At 37.2% G+C, this 25137-nt stretch overlaps 2 protein-coding genes across 4 annotated transcripts; one reads left to right on the forward strand and one right to left on the reverse strand.

Moving 5' to 3' along the window:
• The first annotated feature begins 2664 nt into the window (after positions 1–2664).
• Positions 2665–7990, forward strand: chrna2a (cholinergic receptor, nicotinic, alpha 2a (neuronal)). The gene is made up of 6 exons (XM_026933888.3): positions 2665–2802; positions 3101–3243; positions 3463–3507; positions 3762–3871; positions 4553–5627; positions 6644–7990. The coding sequence occupies exons 1-6, from the start codon at positions 2745–2747 to the stop codon at positions 6767–6769; spliced, it is 1557 nt and encodes a 518-aa protein (XP_026789689.1). The 5' UTR covers positions 2665–2744; the 3' UTR covers positions 6770–7990.
• An 8-nt stretch (positions 7991–7998) lies between these two features.
• On the reverse strand, positions 7999–25087 carry ptk2ba (protein tyrosine kinase 2 beta, a). Of its 3 annotated transcripts, XM_026933941.3 has the most exons (32): positions 24956–25087; positions 22749–22807; positions 21194–21436; positions 20049–20227; positions 19877–19964; positions 19704–19783; positions 19508–19570; positions 19323–19377; positions 19086–19226; positions 18676–18750; positions 18370–18471; positions 17452–17569; positions 17272–17311; positions 17135–17175; positions 16995–17039; positions 16775–16872; positions 15070–15151; positions 14873–14973; positions 14582–14697; positions 13369–13472; positions 13117–13206; positions 12616–12820; positions 12440–12533; positions 11111–11167; positions 10664–10783; positions 10225–10374; positions 9869–9904; positions 9675–9699; positions 9394–9440; positions 8922–9056; positions 8700–8780; positions 7999–8558 (listed from the first exon to the last, which is right to left on the reverse strand). In XM_026933941.3, exons 3-32 carry the CDS (start codon positions 21404–21406, stop codon positions 8343–8345), a joined length of 2997 nt encoding a protein of 998 aa, XP_026789742.3. In that variant the 5' UTR covers positions 21407–21436; positions 22749–22807; positions 24956–25087; the 3' UTR covers positions 7999–8342. The 3 variants fall into 3 exon arrangements, with proteins under 3 accessions (XP_026789742.3, XP_026789744.3, XP_026789743.3); XM_026933943.3 differs by lacking the exon at positions 10664–10783 and having other exon boundaries at positions 24956–25086; XM_026933942.3 differs by lacking the exon at positions 22749–22807 and having other exon boundaries at positions 24956–25080.
• Positions 25088–25137: the final 50 nt, after the last annotated feature.

Genomic DNA, 25137 nt, shown 5'->3' on the forward strand with positions numbered 1-25137 from the left:
TTCAAATGTCACGCTGTGGTTGAATTCGTTTTTTCTGCCAAACGCACCTTCCTTCGAATGTTTAAACATGTTTCGAATTGGAGAAACGGCTGGAGTTCTTGACGAGTTACACCACCAGCCATTTCGTTATTAATATATGATACTGACACTGAATAAACTTCAGTCACACATTTTTGGGAGCCCTGAAAAACCCAGCCCAGTTGTATTAAGGAAAAGCACCAATGTGTCAACACCTCCCCACAATTTTGGGATGATGTTATACAGTATATAATATTGTCTGGAGGGAAAAATTTAACTTAATAAATTTCATATTAGTACTTTTAAGGCTTATGCTTTGCACAGTCAAACTTTTTGCCTCCAACCTTACACTCTGTATCTTCAGTTGTATGGGATCTATGCTTGGCAGCTACAACAGATGAATAAATTGACAGCTTCACACATTCACACTAGGCTTATTTCCTCAACCACTAATGAAAAGAAGGTTAAAAATATGAAGCTTAATTTCAGCAAAGCAACATCATCAAAATGAAAACTGCGTGGCTTGTGCTACAACATTTGAAGGAAAAGTCACAGGCGGTAGTCTTACATCAACTGCCTAGAGGGCACAAGCAAGGTGAGCAAACAAACTCTGGAAGTGGTGAGAGGCACATTGTCTGTCTTAAGAGATGCCTATCTTGGGCTGATGCAATCAGATAGTGCACATGCTGTCTTGCAGTTGCAGTGTTTACAGTTTAGCAAATTAAGGAGGTACTCAGCTAATGGAAACGTTCCTCACTAGATATGATATTCCAATCTTGCACCATGAACAATGTTTTTTTTTTTTTTGCAGTCAGCTAGAAGCATCACTTTCTGGCTCTTCCCTAAAGATGTTTGTGACAGCATTGACTGCAGGGTTCTGGTTGACAGTTTGTCTGTGGGTGCATAAACTAAATTATAGCTTCCTCAAAGGCTGTGCAAAGTCAAAGTAAAGTGCTTTCACATTTCTGTATCTACAGTATGAAAAAGTCAAAACATTTCTAATGCAAGGGGCTAGACATATGTTTACATGTCTGATGTATTTATGCAACATTCACATAATACTCTGTGTTATGAAATGGCCACACCTGCCAGGCAAGGTTCTAAACAGGACTACTGAACACATACAGTATATTTACATTAATAAAAACAGGTCTTTGTTACAGCCGTAGAGAGGAGAAGGATTAGACAGAGAGGGAGGAAGTGTAGACTATAGAGTTAAAGGTAAAAACTGATAAAGCTAAATCAACAGACCAACAAACAATTGATAGAAAGAGGATCTGGTAGGTTTAAAATACAGATAGTGTTCAAATACTAAAAATGAAAATGGGATTATGGCACATTCAGTAACTTAGGCACAGCAGGCATCAATATATTATCTCAGCAGGCGGATGGTACTGAGATGCCAACTTTAAGCCCAGCAGGCAGCTGAATGAGCGGGGCCTTGGGGGAATTACAGAGGCAACTATTTCTGTGCTTTCTTGTCTATAAAGATGCATCTTCAAAAATATTTCTTTTTTCTTTTGTATGAACATTGAAAGGATACAATGCAACAGGTAATAATTACATACATATCACTTTTTTGCATGTATCACTTTTTGATACATGTTTGGCATGTTTGGCATGTTTGTTTCCCTGGACCTTTTCATGCTGTTTACACTGAGGTATGCTGTGTAGGAGGAAGGTGCAGGAGAAGCATTGTTTGGACTTCGTAAACACTGGTGCAGGTGGAAACCTGCTGGAGGAGAGTCATTTACTTCTTAAAGGTGTGATTAGATAATATCCAATTAGATTAACCACCCTCTAACCCTTTACAGACTGAGTGTGCAATGACAGAACGTACAACATGTGTATTTCTGTCTTGTTTCTCGGCCAGTCTCACTGCAGAATCAGTGTATGCCTATAATTTTTTACCTAGAATAGGTAAATATAACCGCGCCAGCAGATTTCCAGTGTCACCGGTTGTGCTGCTCTATTCCTGTTAGTGCAGATGCATTCAGATGTGACCACGAAAACAGCAACTGGGTGAAACCAGGAAAAACTGCCTGACTTGAGGGGAAAATAGCAATAGACTACCACTAAGGCACTTGTGTCCTGCTATTAGTACCTTGGTCCATAATTTTATTCTCGATTTTATTATTATTATTATTATTCTAACAATAAATCACAAAGTGTAGTCCACAAAAATCTCACTTAACTGTGCCCTAGACCTCTTTTAAGATTTAAACTCTTTTCACTGCTAGGACACTCTTCAGTTCTATTTATACACAGCAGGGAATCCCATAGAAAGCATAACTCCTCCCCTTAATTAGAATATGGAAACGCATTCGTAGCCCATTGGCTGAATTTTCCCTCTCAGAGAGAGCTGCGAGCCAAACTGGGGAGTAGTGTTGCCAGGTGCATGTTTTTCCCTTATAATTGCGCTCAAATTTGATCTGCCAGTACAAGTTCCTTTTCATTCATTCTCTTATATTAATATATGCATGCTTTTTTTTTTTTTGAGAAAAATATAACAATACAACCCCATTTTAGGACCCTGGTGAAGTTAAGGGAAACCATGTGTTCTAATGCTGCTTGTCAAGTGTGATGCTTTTGTCATGAATATCTGGCAACCCTAGCGGCGCTTGCACTTAAACTGAAGAGCGCAACTAAGGACATCATGTAAATGACATCTGGACATCATTTAAACCTTTCCACCGAACATATTGTCATTTGTCGGAGATAAGGACATGGGGCGAGATCTTTTACTATTCTTGGCGCCGTTGCTCTGCTGTGTCTGTGAGGCTGGTAATGCGAGTTAGATATTATATACATATATATATATATATATATATATATATATATATATATATATATATATATATATATACACACACATATATATATATATATATATATATATATATATATATATATACACACACACACACACACACACACACACATATATATATATATATATATATATGTGTGTGTGTGTGTGTGTGTGTGTTACATATATACATATGTGTGTGTACTTAAATGCTTATTTATGTGCACATTGTTTAGATTCAAGTTTTAAAAATCACTGATCTATCATTTGCAGATGACTGGACCCATGCTCATGCCGAGGACAAGCTGTTCAAAAAACTCTTCAGTACCTACAATAAGTGGTCCAGACCTGTGCGGAATATTACTGATGTAGTAATTGTCAAGTTTGGTCTCTCAATTGCTCAGCTGATTGATGTGGTATGTCTTTTCTTTCTTTCCCCCACACTGTTACACCAGGACATTTTGCTGTTACAGAATAAATTCAGTTCAACCTGTGTTTACACTTTAAGTGCATGTTCAATAGATTGCTGGTCTCAAAAAGATTAATGTTTATATAAAGAGTTTAATACCGATTATTAAGCCTCTTTCTTTGCCTTTTTCAAATGTAATTACTCAGATACTGTTGTTTCCTTGCAGGATGAGAAAAATCAGATGATGACGACAAATGTATGGCTGAAACAGGTGGTGCACCTCATATTTTACTGTGCAATATAAAAGGTTTTTGTTTGTTTGTTTGTTTGTTTTTAGACAAACTACAAATGTAAAATACAGAAACTGTGGTGGCAAGAATCCTCATAATGAAATCGAAGTAATTCTTTTCAAATTTGATTGCTATGAGAACTAATTAATGAGATGTTTTATATACATACATTAATATCACACCTTTTATATATGTATTACGTCAGTTAGAAAGGTAATTGTCTCTTTAACTGCAGGAATGGAATGACTATAAACTGCGTTGGAAACCCTCAGATTATGACAATGTAACATCCATCAGGGTGCCATCAGAGCTGATTTGGGTACCAGACATTGTCCTGTATAATAAGTGAGTCTTATTTGCTCTCCAAATGTGCTGCAAAATGAAACATACAGTGTAGGAAGCATGTCAGAGTAAAATGATTTTTCCCAAAAAATTTCTGTAAATATTTTAATATAATATGTTTCACATATATCTAACATAGTTAAAATGACAAGTGATGATGATAAAATGAGTCCTATCTTAGTTCTAGTTAGTATGGGTCTTGAAATATAGCTTTATGTCAGCACTCATATGTCTTTTCTCCTCTGGAACATTAGTGTGTGAAATTAAACAGACAAGGCGTGGAATAACACTTTTGTAGTTATTAAAGCAACTAATGAAACATTAAATGACATGCCTATTTGTGGAACCACAGGCTTTATCTGTGAAGCAGATCTGCTGTCTTATTAAAAATAGAAGAATTAATGTCCCGTTACATCAGATACCAGAAGCAACTTCTGCTGCCACCACAGCACATATTGCTTAGCGTACTATCTAATTAGAACCACACAGATGAAAGAGGCACAAATAAATAAAAGAGACATGAAATATTTAATTCATTTTGTGTTAAGGAGTTTTTAATATTAATTGTGACATGTGAATTAAATTTTATTTTTGCATATTTATCATTTTTGTTAGAATTTTCTAAATGCATAAATTTGCAAACCTACTGCCTAATTGCTATTGATGCTGATTTTTCTCTCATAGTGCAGATGGTGAGTTTGCTGTGACTCACATGACCAAAGCCCACCTGTTTTACACAGGGGAAGTGCGTTGGGTGCCTCCAGCCATCTACAAGAGCTCATGCAGCATCGATGTCACGTTCTTCCCCTTTGATCAGCAAAACTGCAAAATGAAGTTTGGCTCTTGGACATATGACAAAGCTAAAATTGACCTGGAGCGCATAGAGAAAACAGTGGATCTGAAGGATTATTGGGAGAGTGGGGAGTGGGCCATTGTGAATGCTGTGGGTACATACAACACCAAAAAATATGACTGCTGTCATGAAATCTACCCAGATATCACCTATTTCTTCATCATTCGTCGCCTTCCTCTTTTCTACACCATCAACCTCATCATCCCCTGCCTGCTCATCTCCTGCCTGACTGTGCTGGTCTTCTACCTGCCCTCAGACTGCGGGGAGAAAATCACACTGTGTATATCTGTCCTCCTTTCCCTGACTGTCTTCCTCCTGCTCATCACTGAGATCATTCCGTCCACCTCTCTGGTCATCCCACTCATTGGAGAGTATCTACTCTTCACCATGATTTTTGTAACTCTCTCCATAGTCATCACCGTATTTGTACTGAACGTCCACCACCGCTCCCCTAGTACTCACAAGATGCCACGCTGGGTGAGGTCTGTGTTCTTGGACTTCATCCCTCGTTTTCTCTTTATGAAGCGTCCAGAGCCTGGGCAGACTCGCCACCAGCAACAAGAGAAGAGACATGCTATGAGTCAGTGCTCCAATCTCAGCACCTCTAAAAGCTGGCTGCAGCAGGAGACAGATGTGGATGTAGGTGTACACTGGAATAAGGAAGGCAATGCAGCCACCTGTTCATTCTGTCCTGCTACATCTTTAAACTTGTCTGACTCTGAGACCTCACTGAAAAAGTGTGACATGCAACAGCAAGGACAAAGGATAACCCTCATTCAAAGACCTGTCAACCTGAGCCATCTGGAGTCTGAGCCGAGACTGCAGTGCTCCCCAGGTCTACTTCAGGCCTTGGAGGGAGTGCAATACATTGCTGATTACCTGCGTGCCGAGGACACAGACTTCTCTGTGAGTAAATGTTGAATGTTCACCCCTGTCATGTTTTTGGATGAGCCCTTTGGGATTCCTTTGGGTTGGAGTGAAACTTCTTCCGAAAATGAAAACTTTTGGTTTCCCTGCACAACTCAGGTAATCTATTGATGTGGGGTGGCACAGTGTTGCATTGTTAGTAGACATGGGGTGGCACACTGTTGCATTGTTAGTAGACATGGGGTGGCACACTGTTGCAGCAGGTATTGTTGCTGCCTCACAGCTCCAGGTCCAGGGTTCAATCCTGAGTTCCTGGTTACTATCTATGTGGAGTTTTGCATGTTCTTCTGGTGTGGGGTTCCTCTAGGTCCTCCTGTTTCCTCCCACCTCCCAAAAACATGCTGGTAGGTGAATTGATGACTCTAAATTGCCCCTAAAAGTGTAAGTGTGTGTGTGTGTGTGTGTGAGAGAGAGAGAGAGAGAGAGAGAGAGAGAAAATATGTGTGCATGGTGCCCTCACATCCCATTCAGGAATGTCCCTACCTTGTGCCTGGAATAGGCTCTGTATCTACCACGACCGTGACCAGGATAAAACAATTACTAAACATGAATGAATGAATGAATGAATGTTAGATGTGTTAGAGTAGGAAAACACACAAAATATGTTGTACATGGGGAAACTGCAAAAAAGGAATAATGAGAACAGATTTACAGATTTCTGTTTTACACCAAAGTGACAAAAACAAAATTAAATGTAAACTAAAAATGTGCATATGACCATATACAGAACCTTTTCTGTCTGTTCAGACTATCCTTTTTTCATTCATGATATTTAATCTAATATATTTAATTGATGGTTCATAAAATTCAGCCATTTTTTCTATAAATAAATTTTAAATTATTTAATTTATCTGTATCTAGAGCAATGACATCCTTCATAAGAATTTACATCCCCTTCCATACTCAATGCCTCTCTGAAAGCCTCTTCTTATCATTCATGGCCTTTCACATCTTACCAAGTGGGATTCAGCTTTGTGTCTTGTGTCCTGTCACAGGTCAAGGAGGACTGGAAATATGTAGCAATGGTGATTGACCGCATCTTTCTCTGGATGTTCATCATTGTGTGCCTGCTGGGGACAGTTGGCCTCTTCTTGCCTCCCTGGCTCTCGGGGATGATCTAGCTGCTTGCCATGGGCTTACTGATAATGACATCAGGTCTCTGAGCAATGTTCAACCTGTACAACCGGGCCAAGACCTGCCCTAGAGACAACTGCATTTTTCAAAGGAGAGAACAAGTCATTTTTTCGTGCTTTTGACTTTGGATTCGGTTGTTGCCTCCACTGCTTTAAAAAAGAATTTTAACAACCCGACTTTGCAGACCTTTTCAGCACTGAGGATATTTGGGTGCAATGTCAGTGATGTAATGAGTGTGGGTCAGAGCGTATCAGTTCATTCAGGTATTACCTGAGGTCACATTCAATTGTTGTAATAATTCAGATCCTCTCAGCCGTGACTTCACCCATCGCTCCTGTGCAAGCAGCACTCCTCACCTCTCATTGAATGAACTGACATTTCCTCATATAATACAGTTTCCAAGCCCTGTCACTTCCACACGCATAGAAAGAACAACCTTCAACGTAATATGCAAAATTAACCTTTATGAAAGAGGCGAGGGATATGTGACCCTGAATGTCTGTGGTGTCTTTTTACTCTCAACAGCAAACACCTGACAGGTCAAAAGGCATTCTTCATTCATGGACACAGATCTTTAAAGAGCCAGTGAAAAATCTGTGTCATGTTTGATATCTGAGTTGAGTAATTAAATTGCAGTCATGGACCACATGGAAAAATTAAATGTTTTTAGTAATGGAACAATTCTATCCTTGAGGGTAAATCATATTATGGCTGCCACAGTAATTATTAAAGAACACGCTTTGTTTTACTTTACATAACTCATAAGTCTGAATGTGTACCTGTCTTTCTTCCCCTACTCAATCAGACTGTAATGGCATTTAAACATTCTGTGAATAAATCTACTGTTAACAATAATAAATATTATGGTGTCCAAAACTGAGAGATTTCTTTTGAGCTGTTTGAATTGTTTGAATGACTAATGCTCCCCCTGCTGGTGTGTTAGTGACTCTTTGTTGCAGTGACCTTTTCTGTAAAAGTTTAAAGTTCAGTGATTTCGGACTGTTTTTTTTTTACAGTTTTGTTACACAAGGAAATATTAATTGATTACTGATTTGCAAAGGTGGCAAAACATTTCAGAAATATTTCTTGTATTTTCAGAATTTTATTACTTTTATTAACTATTAACAAGACTGCAGAACAGAAATGCTAATTTTTATTTCCAAAAATCTGATGTCCTGACAACTGAGGTTGTTCCATTTCATGTAAAAACTCCAGATAATGCATCTGTTGTTTTATTTCAAAATACCATAATCTCTGATTTGAAAAAGTACTTCTCAAATGAAAATAACTATAAGCAATTTGTATAAGCAATACAAATAAAAAGATCATATTTAAAATATTCTTTAAAGAAAGGCCAGCTTTCATTCTAGTCTGTAACCATAAATAAACAAATAAGGTAATGCCGTACCACTATATCATAAAAGGCTATATTGATGAGGCTAAAATCTCTTGTTTCTCCTTCCCATTTACTTTCAAGCAAGGTAACTTAAACAAGGTTAGTGGGAAGTTTACAGCTACATCTCTTTGGCAAATGTAAATCTACTCCCAGGCTAGAGCACATCAGCAAGGTTTAGGTTTGGCAATATTGGCTCGTACACGGGCCTGGTCCACAGCATCCAAAAGGTTCTTAGAGTCCATAGCCAATGTGTGAGCTGCTGTTAGCATTTGCTTCTTACACTCCTCCTTTAAAGAGGTGATGGCATTCTGCTGAGCCAACCGCATCTTACTGATCAGCTCTGCCAGGTCCTTATTCAGCAGCTTCTGAGTGCCTTCAATCTAACACACCAAAAGTGAGACATCAAAGTGTATATTTCAGTGATATTCATTCAGGGTAATGTAAGCATAACCTGACAATCTGGCCTTTTTTCATGCAAACCTGATTCAAAATTAATGCTTCAGTTCTCTGTTTTATGTTACCTCAGTCCTGACTGACTCATGCAGGCTTGGCAGGACCTCATCCACACTCTGGATTAGGTTGCGCAAAGTCAGTCCCACACCCTGACAAAAAATGACGTGGTTACTTAATAAAATCCAGACAGGCATTTAAACCATACTTTGGTGCAATATTCTTAACTACCAGTGACAATATACCATGGCATTGTCAATGCTTGAGTTCATGCTAAAGAAAAATTGACCTACCTTCACAACACCAACATACTCAGTAGCTGGTAGTGTGTTGACATCATTCTTGAGTTTCATCACCATTTTGACCATTTCCATTACGTTTTGGTAGACCTTATCCTCAGAGCGATCCAGTTCTGCTGTGGGAGCTGGCTGTTAGCGACAGGAAACCTCAGCATTAACACAAGTGACAACATGAGTGGAAACAGTTTGGAAAGTCCAATGACAGTACCTATATCAACAAACTACACAACAGGCCTAGCAGTAAGGTTTATAACTCAACATAAACAGTAAACACTTTAGAATTATTGCCAAGAAGCAGATTTCTGGCTTCAGACTGATCAAGTGGTTGTTCTATGAGGTCTATGTAAAAGCCTGCTTGTTTGATTGTTGCCAGCTGCTCGTTTGGAAAGGTACAAAGCATGGCTTCAAAGAGCTCAGCAGACGATACTGCCATCCACCTTGCTAGCCGGATTAACAGTGCAATTACCTGCACGCTCCGCCTGGGAGGCTTTTCCGGGGGACTTTGAGACTGAGCTGTGAGAGAGAGAGGGGTTGTGCTGTGATTCCCGGTAAAAAAGCAATTCAACAGTTTTTGGAAAGTTTTTTGAACAACTGAAAAGTAACTAGTGGATAAATGATTAATGAAATAGGAAATTACTATATGCTGCTAGAACGCATAGGCAAACTTATATTACACCAACATTTAAATGGAACCATGCCTCCTATAACACATATAGCCAAATGGCAAAAACCTTAACGTACACTTACCATAGCCTGTCGCTGTTTCTGGTGGCTGAAACACAATATGTATTCATACATTAAAAAGTAGACAAAAAAAACAGAAAATGGACATTATAAGAAACTACAATCAGATCATTAAAAACCTGCTATTTATAAGAGGAGGAATTTGAAAAGATTTTAAATAAATGAGCAATGGTTTAACAAAGTTATTAATACATTACCGTTTTTATTTGTGCATCATCATGGACTGCTGGATCCTAAAAGGAAAGTACACTGGAATTAAATTACTGAAATTGGAACATGACACATCTAGCAGTTTGTAAAAATAGTACCAGCCTACTTCTGAAGCTGCTGTTATAGCCAGCAATAACAAAATATGATGCATGAATATCTTCATTACTTCCTATAGCATATTGACCAATCAGTATGAGGAGTCATGATGTCATATTTGGGTGCTTCCTATTTCTGGTTATTTTCCCGCTAATTAATGTAATACTTTTCAATATCGCTCGTGATCATTTTTGAAGGATTATGCATGAAAACATTGCAGTCATTTAGTTTTGCTTTTTTCACTCACCAGCAGTTTCTCCTTTTTCTCAAGCCATTGGCTATCTGCCAGCATCTCCAGTTTCTGTCTCCGAAGAGTGTCCTCCATATGCTGCTTGTCCAGCTCCCACAGCCGTTGTGCATCCTCTACACTGGATGGCTCAAATCCAAAGCCCCTTTCCTTGTAAATGTAGGGATACAGACATGTAATGTAGGATCATTAAAGCAGAGAATGTGAGTCGTTCCACCTGAGGCATGTATTAAAGGTGGCACCACTCTGGGCGTTTGGTGGTGCTGGCAACCACCGGAAGAACAAAAGCATAAAAGAGCCGGCTTAAAAGCGATATTTCGCTCTGACAAAACATCATTTCAGCTTTCCTATAATAAGTGTCAGTATCTCATTTTAGACACAGAAGTTTGTGTGTGTGGTCCATGCACTCAGGTTGAGGCTTTCCAAACATGACTCTTACCCCCACGCTGCAGCGCCGCGGGGACATAGGCAGGGTCATTGTGCTGCTGCAGATGTGTGTTGATCGGAAGCCTGGTGGGCGAGCGAGCGCAGGTAAACTAGCACACAGATAGTCAGGGAGCTGGAAAGTTGGCCGCAAAAGAATGAACATACATGTGCAAACAAACAAACAAAACCACATCACCCGCACATCAAGAGAGCCACACTCACACATACGCACACACACAAATGCACGAACAGATGGACAGAGAGCTACATACACTGAAAGACTGAAGCACAAATGCAATGGCATGAAGTTGTCTAACAGGAAATGCTGAAAGAGTAACTTGCCTAATAACAAGATAACTGCCAAACATTGCATATTTTTAGACAGCTATAGGACACATTTTTAATTCTGTACTAAAGTATTATCCAACAGTGACAAATAGAATGCAAGAAAATTGCATACCTGAGTGTGTAGTCTCGGGTTAATAGTGTTAAAGTCTGTGGTTCGCTGTCTTGATGGCTATCACAGACAAGGGAGCAGAAAGACAAAGCATTCACCACATCGTTCCCTCTGAAGCAAAGTAATTGACAGTGTGGACTGAGACAATGCGAGTGTCCAAAATGTTAACAATTCTGCATTCTCTGGGTCATTTTAAGAGTTCAGTTAAGTGCACACAGTGAGGATTTAATAGTGAAATTGCGCACATCCGTATTCAGACTTCAGATGAAACTACAGACCTAAGCTCTATTCTGAAGACAATTACATGCATGTGGCAGTGACATGTGATTTTGACCTTGGATTTAAGCACATTCTTCTCACATGATGCAAACTTAAGTGAGGGGCAGTATTATGCCCAGCACCACTGTCTGACAGTTTAATGTAACCACAATATATCATACTGAAATTTATGTTTCAGAGTTTAAATATGCATAAAAAAAACTATGCATTGTGATTTGAGGTGAAGATTAAATATATAATTATGACATGAATAGTATCATCCCTTTAAAGTTTACAAAACATTTTTTTTTGCACAGAAGACACTGGAGGAGACAGCATCTTAGTCAGTACCTCTAGGAGCAAATCTTTTTATGAATAATGTTCTAAACAATAAAACAAATAAACAAAGGTGAGCTGTAAGTGTAGCAAATGAGTGCTCAGTCAGCTTATCCTTGAACCAGTGGGCACATTTTACAGTAACGTGCAGTAAATTAATAAAAACCTTATTTTACTAAAATGACAAATCAATATAGTGAATTAAAAGTGTGCTGAAATTTATTATATCCTGCAAACACATTACGATGTCATGACCTCGATTTAGTATCTCATGGCTTCATTAATTTGTGTACACAAGTAACTGTTGATGTTGGTTTTTGAATAATGAGGGTGGAAGCCATATTGTTAAATTTGCAGTGATTAATGTGATCATTACTACAAGGACTATTCATGCAGCAATATATTTGCAATATCCTAGGCTCCTATTAGCTGCTCATTTCAATGCCTGTCATTTTCTCATTCATAATTCATCAAATAATTATGAATTATAAGTGTTTACATATGCTGCCTTCTGAGGTGTCTACATCTGTCTGATTTCTGAAGAAAGCATATATGTATCCATCGCTGTCCTACATATCCCATAAACCTTATTCTTACAGGTACCATCATAGATATCGAAGCACTACTTATAAGACAACTGACATATGAGACTGCATAGACAGCAAGGTATCAAGGCAGCTATCTTCTGTTTTGAACACCAAATATAACTAAAAAAGACACAACAATAGAGAAAGGTACCTTAGGTGGAGCCTCAGCACTGGCCATCCTTGTGAGACGTGTTCTGTTCCTTCGCTCTTCCACAGCCTGCTCCTGCTCCATCTTGTAGACATCACTACCAAACACAAGGAAAAATGTAGGCTTATCATGCAAGTTTTCTCGTACAAGTGTACAACCATCATGTCAGCAAGTGATACCTGAGTTTACAGACGAGCTCAGTGAAAGAGGGTCTCTCTTTGGGGTCATAGGTCCAGCAGCATGTCATGAGCGAGTAAAGGGCAGGAGGGCACAGTTCAGGCTTGGGCAGCCGCATGCCCTGTTCCAGCTGTATGATGACGTCCTTGTTCTCCAGCCAGAAGAAAGGCTGCTGACCCCGACTCATGATCTCCCACACACACACGGCTGAAAGCCAAAGTAGCATACTGATTAGTGCTATTAAAGTTGGGTTAAGCGCTACATGCTGTCATATAAAACAGTGCATATTCATATATTATTTCTATTTCCATACTTTATAGTAAAGGTTGCAAATGGTCATCATGAAACCAGGTTGAGTAATGAGTCAGCTTCAACATGCTTACTTTTGGGGTTTCTCTATAAATAAACCCATCAGTCAGCAATAAAAAAAACAGATTTGACTGACGTGGGCTGAGTTTGAGTTTGTTCAGTGATATGTTTTAGCAATAACAGAACTTGCTTACCAAACATCCAGACATCACTAGCCGAGGTAAATCGCCTAAAATTAATAGACTCAGGAGCCATCCATTTGATAGGTAATCGACTCACAGAGGCTTCACACAGAGAACAAGTATTTAGGGTTTAGTTTTTCACAGTGAAAATAAGTAAATTACAATGCTCCGCAAATCTTCTCTCAATTTCAGATGTCTAAAACAGTTAACAATGTATAAAGGAAATGTACTTGATCGCAGAAATGCCAGTTATATTTCACTTACCTTTGTAGTACTCTTCTTCTTCTTCTATGTACCTGGATAAACCAAAATCACCCAGCTTCACGCAATCTGGTTTAGCAACCAGAATGTTTCTTACAGCAATATCTCTAAAACCACAAAAACAGAAGAAAGTTGTGTAAATACCCTCTGCCATATAATAAGTTTTTGTTTAAGCTACATGATTATGTTAAAAAAAACAGTAAAATGTATATTTTATATATATATTACATATTATATATAAAATATATTTACAGTATATATTTTATATACTGTTTTTTTTACATAGAAACATACATAAAAATTCTGCTTTTTTATGACATTTGCATGTCCAAGTGTCTTGAACACCAGACTTAACACGTGCACACACTCACAAGAGGAAAGGCAGACAAGGCCAAACAAAAACTTTTTACTGTATACTGTATACTTCTTACTATACACTGAAATAGCACATTCAAAAGCCACAATACACAAGAGTCTAAATATTGCCTGTGTTCACGGTCTGAAAACCTTTAAACGGAAAGTACCTATCCTCCCTCTAACACATATACATAAAACAACACCATGAGCTTAACAGGAAATCCTGTGACAGAAGCATGATTACCACAGGCGCATCATGCCCATTAAAACTACCATATAACTATAACTACAACTATTTTTGAGAGGTAATTTGTTATAGCATAAATACACAATAAAAGTTTACGTTCTTGAAATACACAGCAAAAGCAATACAGAACTTAGCAAACCATCCCTCTACAAATCTATGACTACGCTTGCCTTACAAGGTTGAAATGGCCCAAATTTGAATTTTTTGCCTACATTTGACACAGATCTATTTTTCCTGCACTTTGTGTGTCAAAAAATGTATTTATTCAAATTAGAGTAGTACTTCTGTCGTATATGGTCTCCCTTAAAGGAGAATCAGTAGATGAACGAGACTCTGTGAGTTCATGAATAAATGGGACAAAATGTACGTGGGCGTTGTGTTTTGTGGGTTTTATTGACTATTGTCTTTGATAAAGTGATAAAATGAACTAGTTTGTGGGTGGCTAGCGAAAACACTGCATCTAACCAATGTGACTCAGCTGCACATGTATAGTTGGAGTCAGATATCTTTGCGCCATTAAATACACTAAATTGCATCAGAAATTCAAAGTGTCTTAGAAAAGTGTCTTGACACCTCTCCCTTTAAACAGTGTTATGAGTTATGAGTCCATACCTGTGTACCATATTCACACCTTCCAAGTAAGCCAAAGCTTTGCAGACCTGTAGGCTATACAGGATGAGGGTTACATTGGCCAGTTTGTGCTGGTTCTCGATCAGGTAATTTCCTAGCTAAAGGAAATGCATTGTGAAAAGGTAGAGTTAGGAGCAAATACCTAAATGAGTCATGAGCATGAGTCCAAATGAGTCATAAGCAAGGCTTTATTTCTCAACATATGCCACATAGTAGTTTCAAGGAAAGATTAGAAATAAATCTTTTTTTTTCTTTATTAACTGTCTCTCTCACCTCCCCATACTGGTAAAGCTCCATTACAATCCACACTGGGTCCTCCTCAATGATCCCAATCAGTCTCACAATATGGGGATGGTCAAGTTTCTTCATGATCACTGTCATAAAGCATTAGGTATTATTGACTGGTACATCAAGTATAATGTATTTATTATGTAACTTTCTTTATAATGCCAAAATCAAAAAGGCTTTACCAGCTTCGCTCATAAACTTTTCTTTGACATCCATTGTACAGTCCTTGCATGTCTTCACTGCGACACTCACCCTCTCTCCTGTCTGTATTACAATGCCATATTTATTCATTACGTTACATCCATACGTCATAATGCTCGTACTGCATTCAAAACTGTTACAATTAACGCTCATTTAATGTCAAAGGTCAATGTATCCTACAGAGTCAACCCCTTAAACTCCCTGGGGCTGTCAGCAGATCCAGACTTTACACTACTCACTTACATATCTACATGCCTTAGAAAAAAAAAACACAAGTGAAATGTAATTTTTTTTTTTTTTTTTTATATCAACACATAAATTGCTGGTTAAAAAGTTGAATTAGCACAATAGAATAAATTGCATTATTGCTTAATATAATTTAAATTTGGAGCGGAAGTAACACACAAATGAATCCCTCATTCCATCCTCTCACACTACACATAAAACTTTCTCTGTTTAGTTTTTATATTTAGATACAGTGGTCTCACTAGGCATCACAGCTACAGTGTGTTTCTCTACTCCATGGTATGATGGTTTTGGCTACTTGCTGCAAATCCCTGCTTTGAGGCACTATGAGCTGATTTGTGTCTATAAGTAGACATTTTAGGCATTTTTGGTATGTAATTTTGTGCAGTTTTCAGTGAAAAAAAAAAAATTGACCGACAAACATACCACAAGCGAACCCATGAAAAAAAATTAACAAGCCAGTTTACCCATGATCAGTGTACATGGTTTGAATGGAAAGTACAAGACCTATGCTCTGACTGAACCTTATACAGCAACTTCATGAGTTTAACAGGAAATAATGTGAGAGAAGTGTTTTACACCAGCGGTATCATGCTCATCACAATCTAGAGGAACATGCTGTCCTACAAATTTGTGTCCTTTATTTTTAATAAACTGTGCTTTAAAGTTTATTAGTAATGGCATAAAATAATAAACACAATAATAGTTTAAGTTGTTACATATGTTTTTGTTTTTAGAGCTGTGTATATGAAAAAAAAATTATTCTTATAAATCAGCACCACTTTCATATGCGGTTCTCCTGTAGATAAAAAAGCTAACAGACTATAAGTTCAGGCAGAAATAGGAGAAACTGTGCATGGGGAATGCACACTGTGGTTTTTGGGTTTTAGCAACTAGTGTTGGTAGAGTTTAAAAATGAACTTGTTTTGATGGATAGCAAAAAACTTGTCTATAAACAACCTAACCAGCATAGCTCAGCTACACGGGTGAAGTTGGGGACAGACCACTGAAGTCATCATCACTCCATTAAATGCATTATTTCTGCATCAAAAATCCAGAGTGCTCAATCCCCGCTCAAAATCGCTGCACTATACTCTATACTCAAACATTTTAGGTATTTTGGGCTGCAGTTTCAACTGAAAAAATTAACAGACAAACACATAAGAAGCATACAGCATGTTTGCAACCTCCAATGTGAAAGAATACACTATATTCAAGTCTTGAAAACCAGAATCATACCATATACCCCTCAAGAAACTAATTTGTTTAATTTCTCTACACTTGTACACCTGAAATGGAAAGCACAGTCACACTTTGATCAGTCTTAAATCTTTATTATTTGAGTGTATGAAAAGGTAAACTTGTTGTGATTAAATGTTTATTGATCCTTTATATAAAAGTGAAATGTAGTCTGTCAATTCAAGTACATGAACTACTCACCTTGCTTTTGTAAACCCCTTCATGAACCTCCCCAAAGAAACCTTCACCCAGGATCCGGCCAAGAACAATGCTGTCTCTAGAAATGCTATGCCTGTCCACTAAAGAACAAGGAGGATTACAGTTCCTCAGGTTGTTGAAAGAAGAATTCATTGGGTCTAATCTCAGCAAAGCCATAGTAAATATTAACAGGATATGTAGGATTTTCCAATATAGCACATACCTGTTTCGTGTTTTTGATCTGGTATCTCTGCGTATATGTCTAGGTCTGTAAAATTTATAAACCAGTGCTCATCATTCTTTTGTAAATAGCCAAATACTTTATTGAAAATGTTGCCAGAATGAAAGAAAGTATTGACGTACTCGTGCTTGTTGTGCAGGAAGAGGTACGTTCTTTACTTAGACTGAAAATAAACAATAAATCATTTAAAACCTTGCACGCTGAACAGCATAAATAATGTGTATATAAAAAGTTTCCAGTGAGTAGCAGCATTACTCACCTTTGAGGAATAAGAGGTAGAGAAATTCTAGCTTCTTTTTCTGGGAAATAATATTGTAACACCTTTTACATAATAACACTAACAAAATCCAATGTTTTAGCAAATTCAAGATGAGGATGGTAGTCTGTTCAGATACCACTGCTGTGACATCAAACATAAAATAGCAGCTCTCTCACTCACCTTTTTTTGATTTCACGATCAAAGATATGTCTTTTCCACTTCCTAAACGACAATAACCATCTATCAGGTCAGCCATGTTCTCAGCAATTGCTAACGAGGCCGTGTTGATGGACAAAGGCTGTAAATTTAACATAATTAATCTGGCATTATTAAAAAGCTTTAAGTTAAAATTGCTAAAAGAGCATTTTTCTTGATCAAGTCTGGTTCTTGTCTACAGTAAAACCTAAAAGAAAACCTTAAATACTGTTTCATCTTGAGACTACTTGAAACATTCTACTTCCTAAAAAGAAAAAAAAGGAATAAAGGAGTGAATAAGAAAAGTTTGGCTTTTGGGTAAAACTGACCATTTTTACATTGCCCCTAGTCTTAAAAGACAGATTTCAGAGGAATCTTCAATCAAATGCATTGATTTTTTCCTTCCAGTGGGTCACTATGCATGCACACGAATTCAGGAAAATTCTATAAACCAAGAATATCATGCCATGTTTAAAAACTACACCACTCCCTACCGTAGCTATTGTCAAAGTGAAAATGGGGAGCTTGTTTCATTTAAAAATGTGTCACATTATGAAAAAAAGCCTTATGACTTCCTGTTTTAAATCATTTAATATAGCTAGTTTTCTTGCTACTGCTGGAATATGCAAAATCTACAAAAATGAACACTACACATTGTAATTCTGTATATCTGTATATATTCTGTATTAAATGACAACTCTCCAACTCTTACCATATAAAATCTAAATTACAGAATAAAATCTTTCTTTAGAATTACAAATAATAAAAACATAAAGTGTGTATAAATTGATTATAAAAATATAAAGTTTAATCTTGAAATAACTATGCTTAATTTTAAAACATATCCAGGCATTTACTTCAGGAATACACAGTGCCATGATACTCAGTGACAGTGAATCTTACCTGTTTAACTCCCTGAATTTCTATATATAACAGAGCCTTTCCATCAGTCTGAAGTGAACATTTGATCTTTTGAATTTGTGTGAAATCAGCTAAACAGATGGGCTATGGAAAGGCAGTGAATAATAAAATTAATGTGTAACTCAGTGGAAAGAATACAATGTATGCTTACAACATCTTTGCATTGTAAAGGAACACAAAGTGCTTCGTGTAAGGTCAGAAATGTAAATAATTGTAACATAAATGCTTTGCAGTAGACCAACAGAAATATTTGTTTATGGTGGTGGTGGTGACCAGTATAATACATACCGCCGAATTCTTGTCTGTACGTTGACAAATGCCTTTAGAGCCAATTACAAGGTCTACAGCTAAACTCCATCCTTGCTGCACACATCGAACAAAGGCAATTAAACATCAATTACACTGCATCTGTTGTGCACACTGATATGTAGGATATGATTACCTAAAAGTAAGAAATGGCAACCCTGTAGTGATCTCATAAACTAATAGTAGTATGACCCATTAGACTGATCTAAAATTGGATAAGTGTTCAATAAAATATTGTATAAATTAAAAGCAATGCTTACAGGACATGGTGTATGAGGAAAATGGTTTGACATTGATGAACGAAGCCTATGGGTCAATCTTTACAATCATAGCTGCTATTTAAAAAAAAAGATGTGTGCAGAGATAAACAAGCAGTAATTAAGAGGTCTCACCACTAGCTCACAAGGGAAAACCTCCTCATCAAAGCTAGAAAACACTGAGAAAGTTTCAAAAAACTTCATAATGCATTGCTCCTCCTTTAGAGAAGAATATTGCAGGAATGTTTGCTGGATCAATTTCCTGAGTTGCTTTGGCTGTCACCCGAAAGAAAATATGAATCAGTGACTGATCAGTCCCAAACTGAGAACAATTAACCTACATGAATGAAATACCATAAAATTACACTTTACCTTCATACTGTTGATCAATTCCTGTGGAAAGAACAAGTCAAGGCCCACTTCTTTCCTGAGAAGAAGAAACGTGATGAATGCAATTTATTCCATTGCATTTTTTCATTGTTTCGTTTTGTTTTACGAGCAGTCATACAGAAAGTGACTGAAACATGAGGTGTCAAGTGTTTTCAGATCTAACTTACTCTAGCAGATCAAAATTAGATTTTTTTTCCAATCCATTGGCATTCATATCTTTGTAAAATCTCCTGTTGGGTGACATAGCATGGAAATGACATTTTTAAAAATTGTGACCTTTGAAAATGTAGAAACTGAAGTAATACAGCAGTAGTCAAAATTACAAGCATGCAGAGTGCACAATGTTTTGCAGAATGATGGTACCTGATCTCCAAGCACCCCAATTGTAAGGCCATGCCATCACTGACTTTACTGGCACAGTGCTGCATGTAGTCACTGCGGACCTGTGGGGTAGAAAAAAAAAAAGATTAATTTGTGTATTGGTGCAAAGTTTTGTTCAACACTGCACACACAGGTTTGTAATATCCCACACTAACCTGCTGGTAAAAATACAGCATGGTGGTTTTATCTTCTTTCAGCTTCTCCAAGAAATTAGAGGGGATATACCGGATTCTCAAGTCGTATCTGATCATTTATAAGAGACACAATAAGCTAAGAAGAAATCTTATGCATTGCAACAGAACTTGTGAAGGAGTTTGAAGCACATACCTCCACTCTGCCTCCACATGCTGCTGCTCATACTTCTTCTCCACCTCTTGCACTGTCAAGTTTGGATGGAGCCAGTGCACTTCATCTGATTTGAGGTGTTTAAGCCGCAAGCCATAGCAGCCAGGGAACTTGATGTTTGGACCAAGCCGTCCACTTTCTAAGATAGACTGAATAATGGCCTGCAGAGTAACAATGCCATGACAATCCATAATTATCATATAACATACTAGACAGAATTTTACTCTGAATACTTTATGAACCCTATCATATTTGGAATTCAACAATGTCCAAAAACGTAGGTTAAATCATTACCAAAGTCACTCTTACCATGCAATAATACAACATTATGTCAGTAAAAAAAAGATATCTTCAAAGAGATTCAAGAGATTTCCAAACATTCATTTTCCAAAAAATTAAATCTTACAGATAGAAAAAAAACACATTTGTATGTCATTAAAAACAGTGCCATAATAGATCACTTTTCAGATAAAGACATCATTAAGGTTGTGTCATATTTTACCTGAAGACACAGAAGCAAGTAAGATCCAAATTATGCAAAATGCTGTGACAAGTTCTCCATAACGTTTGAAACAACCAACCAGCTAATTTCTTTATAAAACGGCACAACAGTGAACCTGAGAGAACTTCTGTAGTTTTAAAGGCAAAGGCATACCACATATTGGTTGGGTTTCTTTTTTTATAGTGTACTATTATATATATTCTATTGTGATTAAAGGCCTACAAGCATCTAAGGCTTCTGCACATACTGTACGTCTATGACATTTCCTGTAAATGTCTTTACGATTCTCAACATTTTTATCTACCAAAATCACAATTTATATGGTCACATCCATACATGTTATACATTTCTATATATGTGTAATATGGACATAAATGCCCATGGCATGTAAGAAGATGTGAACTGTCTAATTGGCGCAGACAATGAGACTTTGCAAGTCGATATGAGTTTAAATGTCATATCCATAACACCAGAACTGGCCATTACAGTACTGATGATGATCATTATTAATAATAATACTGATTTGTTCCCCATCATTAGTGAATTACAAGATTTATACTGTAAAATTTATACAGAATAAGATTTAATTTGTATAATCAAACACAAAATAAAAACTCACACTCACCTTAATTTCCCAGGAACTGTCACATTTTACAAGCTTAAAGTTCTTTCCCAGATTGAAGCTGTTGCTATTGAAGCACACTTTGAGGATCTTCACCGTGGCTGCATTTTCACTGAGCACTTCAGCGTGACCTTTACACTTCTGCTGTGGTTCACCAGGCGCTGGTTTCCAGGACAGTGTTTTGCAGTCTCCAGACATCTCCACATAGGCTGTCATAATAGAGGCCTCTTCATCTCAACACCAGATCTGCAGCAAAGAGGTAACAAGAGGTTTTACAGCTTTGAAGAGATCAAGGGAGTGGTATTTCTCATCTCAAATGGTAGCAAGCCTAAAGACACAAGTGTTGCATAACAGATGGAAGTCTTGCATTACAAAATTCAGGCTCACTGACACAAATCCTGATATTCCAACACGTTAGCACATGACATAAACCCTATCTCATCATGACTCCCACAGAGAACATTTATAGTGACAGAAAATAAGGATTCAGGCACTTTTGTTTTTGTTATTTAAGATACTTCCAGTGAATATATTAAATTTACACACATAATGCTTTTTGAGTTTGTGCTCACAAATATGAATAAAAAAGTATGTATTCATAAGCATAAACAAATATATGTTTTTAAAAATGAAATTGATAGGGAAAAAAGTATTGCTGCATTGTGGTTCAGTTTTAGTATATCTGTCTTGGGGAACCATCTTCAATTTCCCACAGTTACGATTAGTCCCTCCGATCGACTCACAACTTGCAAAATCCTTTATAAATTCTCAGTGGGATTCGAGTCAACTGGCTAGGCCATGCAAAGCCTTCTTGGGTTATTTTGGCTGTATGTTTGGGGTCATTATCTTGTTGAAACATCCATATTCTCCCCAGATTCAGTTTCTTGGCTGATTAAATTCTTCTCTAATATGTCCTGGTACATGGCTCCATTTTTGCTTCCTTTGATGATGTGTAATGACCAGTACCATTTACAAAGAAGCAGCCTCATGATGCTCCCACCCATGTAAATTTTTTTGATGTGAATCTCTCTTCTTTTTAAGCAGAAGAGTTTTGCATGGGATTTAGGAACCAAGATGATTGCGGTGCAGAGTTATGTTTCCCTGAGAACTTTAGGAAGCACCTTCGCCATGATTGCTACTTGTCGCATGAAGAACATCTTTTATAATGACACCAGGTGCAATTTGCAGGATTTATATCTAGAAATTGATTTATGTTTATGTAACCCTTACATAATCTTTTTTAATCTCTGAATCTTTTTATATTTGTTTATGCTTATGACATTATATGTGTGAATTTGTGTGAAAGTGGATATACGCACTGGCGCCTTAATACTTATTTCCCCTCAATGTATATTTCTTGTCAAAAGCATATGACAATGACAACAGGAAGTGAAACAATTTTTTCACAAGGGAGCACATTTTCAGTATGAAAAGTTGTTAGGTGTCTGCTGTAGAGGATTTAATGTTACGTTTAAAATTTGTTATTTTTTTCTACAACTAGAGAAAACAAACCAAGCAAAAATAACCGTTTTGAAAAACGGCAACTATGGTATCTCACTGAAATTCAGAAATGCAGAGCTGGTTTCCTGTTCACTTCACTTAGATCTGGCGCACAGCCTGTTGGAAAAAAAAAAATAGCAAAATGTAGCAAAATCTACAAAAAATAAATGAATAACAAAAAAGCAGCTCATAGCAAATCTCTGATTAAAGACTCTCTGAACTTTAATCTCTGATTAAATTTAAAAAGAAGTTATAGGTGCAAGCAGCTGAAAACACCCTGCTGTGTGCAGAACTCCTGTGTGTTATCTTGTTACTGATTGTAGCAACAGTACAAACAGTAATGTTATGCCATTAAGCGTTTCTAGTATAGGAATTCACTGCAAGCCAGGCTTGCCAGAACCCTACGATGGATGGACTGACATACTGGACTGTGGACTCATGCACAGATGTGTGAGGTCAAAATTTATCTGTTAAGATTTCACTGTTAAGTTATGGTATTTTCCTTTTGTATGGAAACTGATCAGAGGTTGCAACCTTTTAGAGTCAGATCCATCCTGCCAGCTGCTTTAATTAGGTCCAATTCCAGCATACTGAGATTTAAGACTGATGTGGTTTACAAGGCATACAAAGTGAGCACCTAATTGGTGCCACTTCCTGTAAGTTCCCTTGTTAATGTGGCCTTTGACATTTGACACATGCAGCGTTGTTGCTGCGCACACAGTACACATGTTTCTATTTCCATTTACGCCACATGATTTTTAGCTAAGAACACTACAAAATATAATATTCATGGTTTATTTTGCAGTGTATGCACATCATATATAAAGCACATGATCTATGTACTATGATGTAGGGCTACAGCAAAACTGTAACTTCTGTAGTTGTGACACATCACAATAATGTGTGTGTATACTTATATATAAGTATATATATATATATATATATATAAGCCTGGAGCTTATCCCAGGGAAGTCGGGGCACAAGGTGGGGGAACCCTGGATGGGGTGCCAACCCTATGCAGGGCACAATCGCACACACATTCACACATTATGGACAATTCTGGACATGCTAATCAGCCTATAACGCATGTCTTTGGACTCCAGAGTGCCCGGAGGAAACCCCCAAAGCATGAGGGGAACATGCAAACTAAGGGCAGAGCTGGTAATCGAATTTAAAGACTTGAAACAGTTGTTCATTTACATACCAGTCACTTATTTATTCAAGGGTGTTTGTGTATCTATTTATAGGATTAAATAGGAGAAGTACACAGTCTCAGACACAATGTTACTTATAATAGTAGCCTACATACCTATAAGGGAAATTATGTGGGTCCCCCAAAGGTATTTAAAACTTAATTTGGCCCCTGAACCAAAAACTGTCCATCTCTGCTTTAGATTTAGATTGACTGTATTGTATAATTATATTAGATTTATGACAAACCTAGCTTATTGCGGATGGAAATCTTTATTTTTATGCATTTCTATTCATTACATTTACACTTATTTCAAACTCAAACCTGACCAAACTGTCAAAGAGCAGTTCATTTCGAGTTGAAAGGCATAGCCTCAATACACAATAGCCCAAACACAATTTGAAGTATTTTAATTACAAATGGAAAAGGCGTGCAGGTTCAACACCTAATTAAATTAGACACAAGCTACTTTGTAAGGTGATCTAAATCAAAACAAAATATTTTGCTTTATATGGTATGTGTGTGTTTGTTTGTTTGTTTGTTTTATTTAAAGTGATGAGTGGCAAAAATAAACAATATGGTCTGTAAGACTGAAACAGGCTACTTAATTACAGAAGTTGAGTATTTTTATTTTTGTAAGAGCTTTGGAGAGCTTTGACAGTATGGTCAGATTTGTAGATTAAAAACACCTGGTGAGCAGAAGTAGGAAGCAAAAACTGCTTTATTAGTTTCAGAAGTAGTTTTGGGGTTTATGTTATAGGCTATGATCTATACAGGCACCTAATGACACGTAGGTCACGTGCTTCAGTTTGCTCACCGAGCTTCAAAAGCATCATTTTGTTTTCTAATACAAATGTTTAGTTACTTTTTCTTTTTACTTTTTTTTTTTTAAACCGGTGTGAAAACCAAACGAGTACAGAGTACAGTTACATGACGAGTACATGAGGTCCTGTCTCTTAACTTCCTGTGTATTTACAAGTAGTAAGACAGGTTGTGCCTTATCTAAACAATTAACGGTAAAGCTAATTTACAAAAGAAAACAAAACAAACCGTACAACGAATGACTGACTGACCTGTTCAGAGCTGTTTTGAAGACATTTCTTCTTCGTGTTCTTTTTTTTTTTGTAAACTTGTCTATGTAAAGCTCCTCAAAGAGCAGGTTGGTGCCAACTTCTACTATTACCCAGGAAAGACTGTTAGCAGACTACTATTCCCCAGGCGCATGCTAGCGTACTAAACAGTATGAAAGAACAGT

This window comes from Pangasianodon hypophthalmus, chromosome 10 (genome assembly GCF_027358585.1).
Source record: "Pangasianodon hypophthalmus isolate fPanHyp1 chromosome 10, fPanHyp1.pri, whole genome shotgun sequence".
Lineage (NCBI taxonomy): Eukaryota > Metazoa > Chordata > Actinopteri > Siluriformes > Pangasiidae > Pangasianodon > Pangasianodon hypophthalmus.

What these genes read in the sequence shown, in the direction of transcription:
- ptk2ba (XM_026933941.3), bottom strand. Translation starts at nt 21,406, where the DNA reads ATGACAGCCTATGTGGAGATGTCTGGAGACTGCAAAACACTGTCCTGG. An exon ending in TCTAATTTTGATCTGCTAGA is followed by an intron (nt 19,378 to 19,507) that starts GTAAGTTAGATC and finishes TCTTCTTCTCAG; the next exon opens with GAAAGAAGTGGGCCTTGACT. An exon ending in AGAAGAAGAGTACTACAAAG is followed by an intron (nt 13,207 to 13,368) that starts GTAAGTGAAATA and finishes CTCTGTGTGAAG; the next exon opens with CCTCTGTGAGTCGATTACCT.
- chrna2a (XM_026933888.3), top strand. Translation starts at nt 2,745, where the DNA reads ATGGGGCGAGATCTTTTACTATTCTTGGCGCCGTTGCTCTGCTGTGTC. An exon ending in CAAATGTATGGCTGAAACAG is followed by an intron (nt 3,508 to 3,761) that starts GTGGTGCACCTC and finishes CTTTAACTGCAG; the next exon opens with GAATGGAATGACTATAAACT. An exon ending in CCGAGGACACAGACTTCTCT is followed by an intron (nt 5,628 to 6,643) that starts GTGAGTAAATGT and finishes GTCCTGTCACAG; the next exon opens with GTCAAGGAGGACTGGAAATA.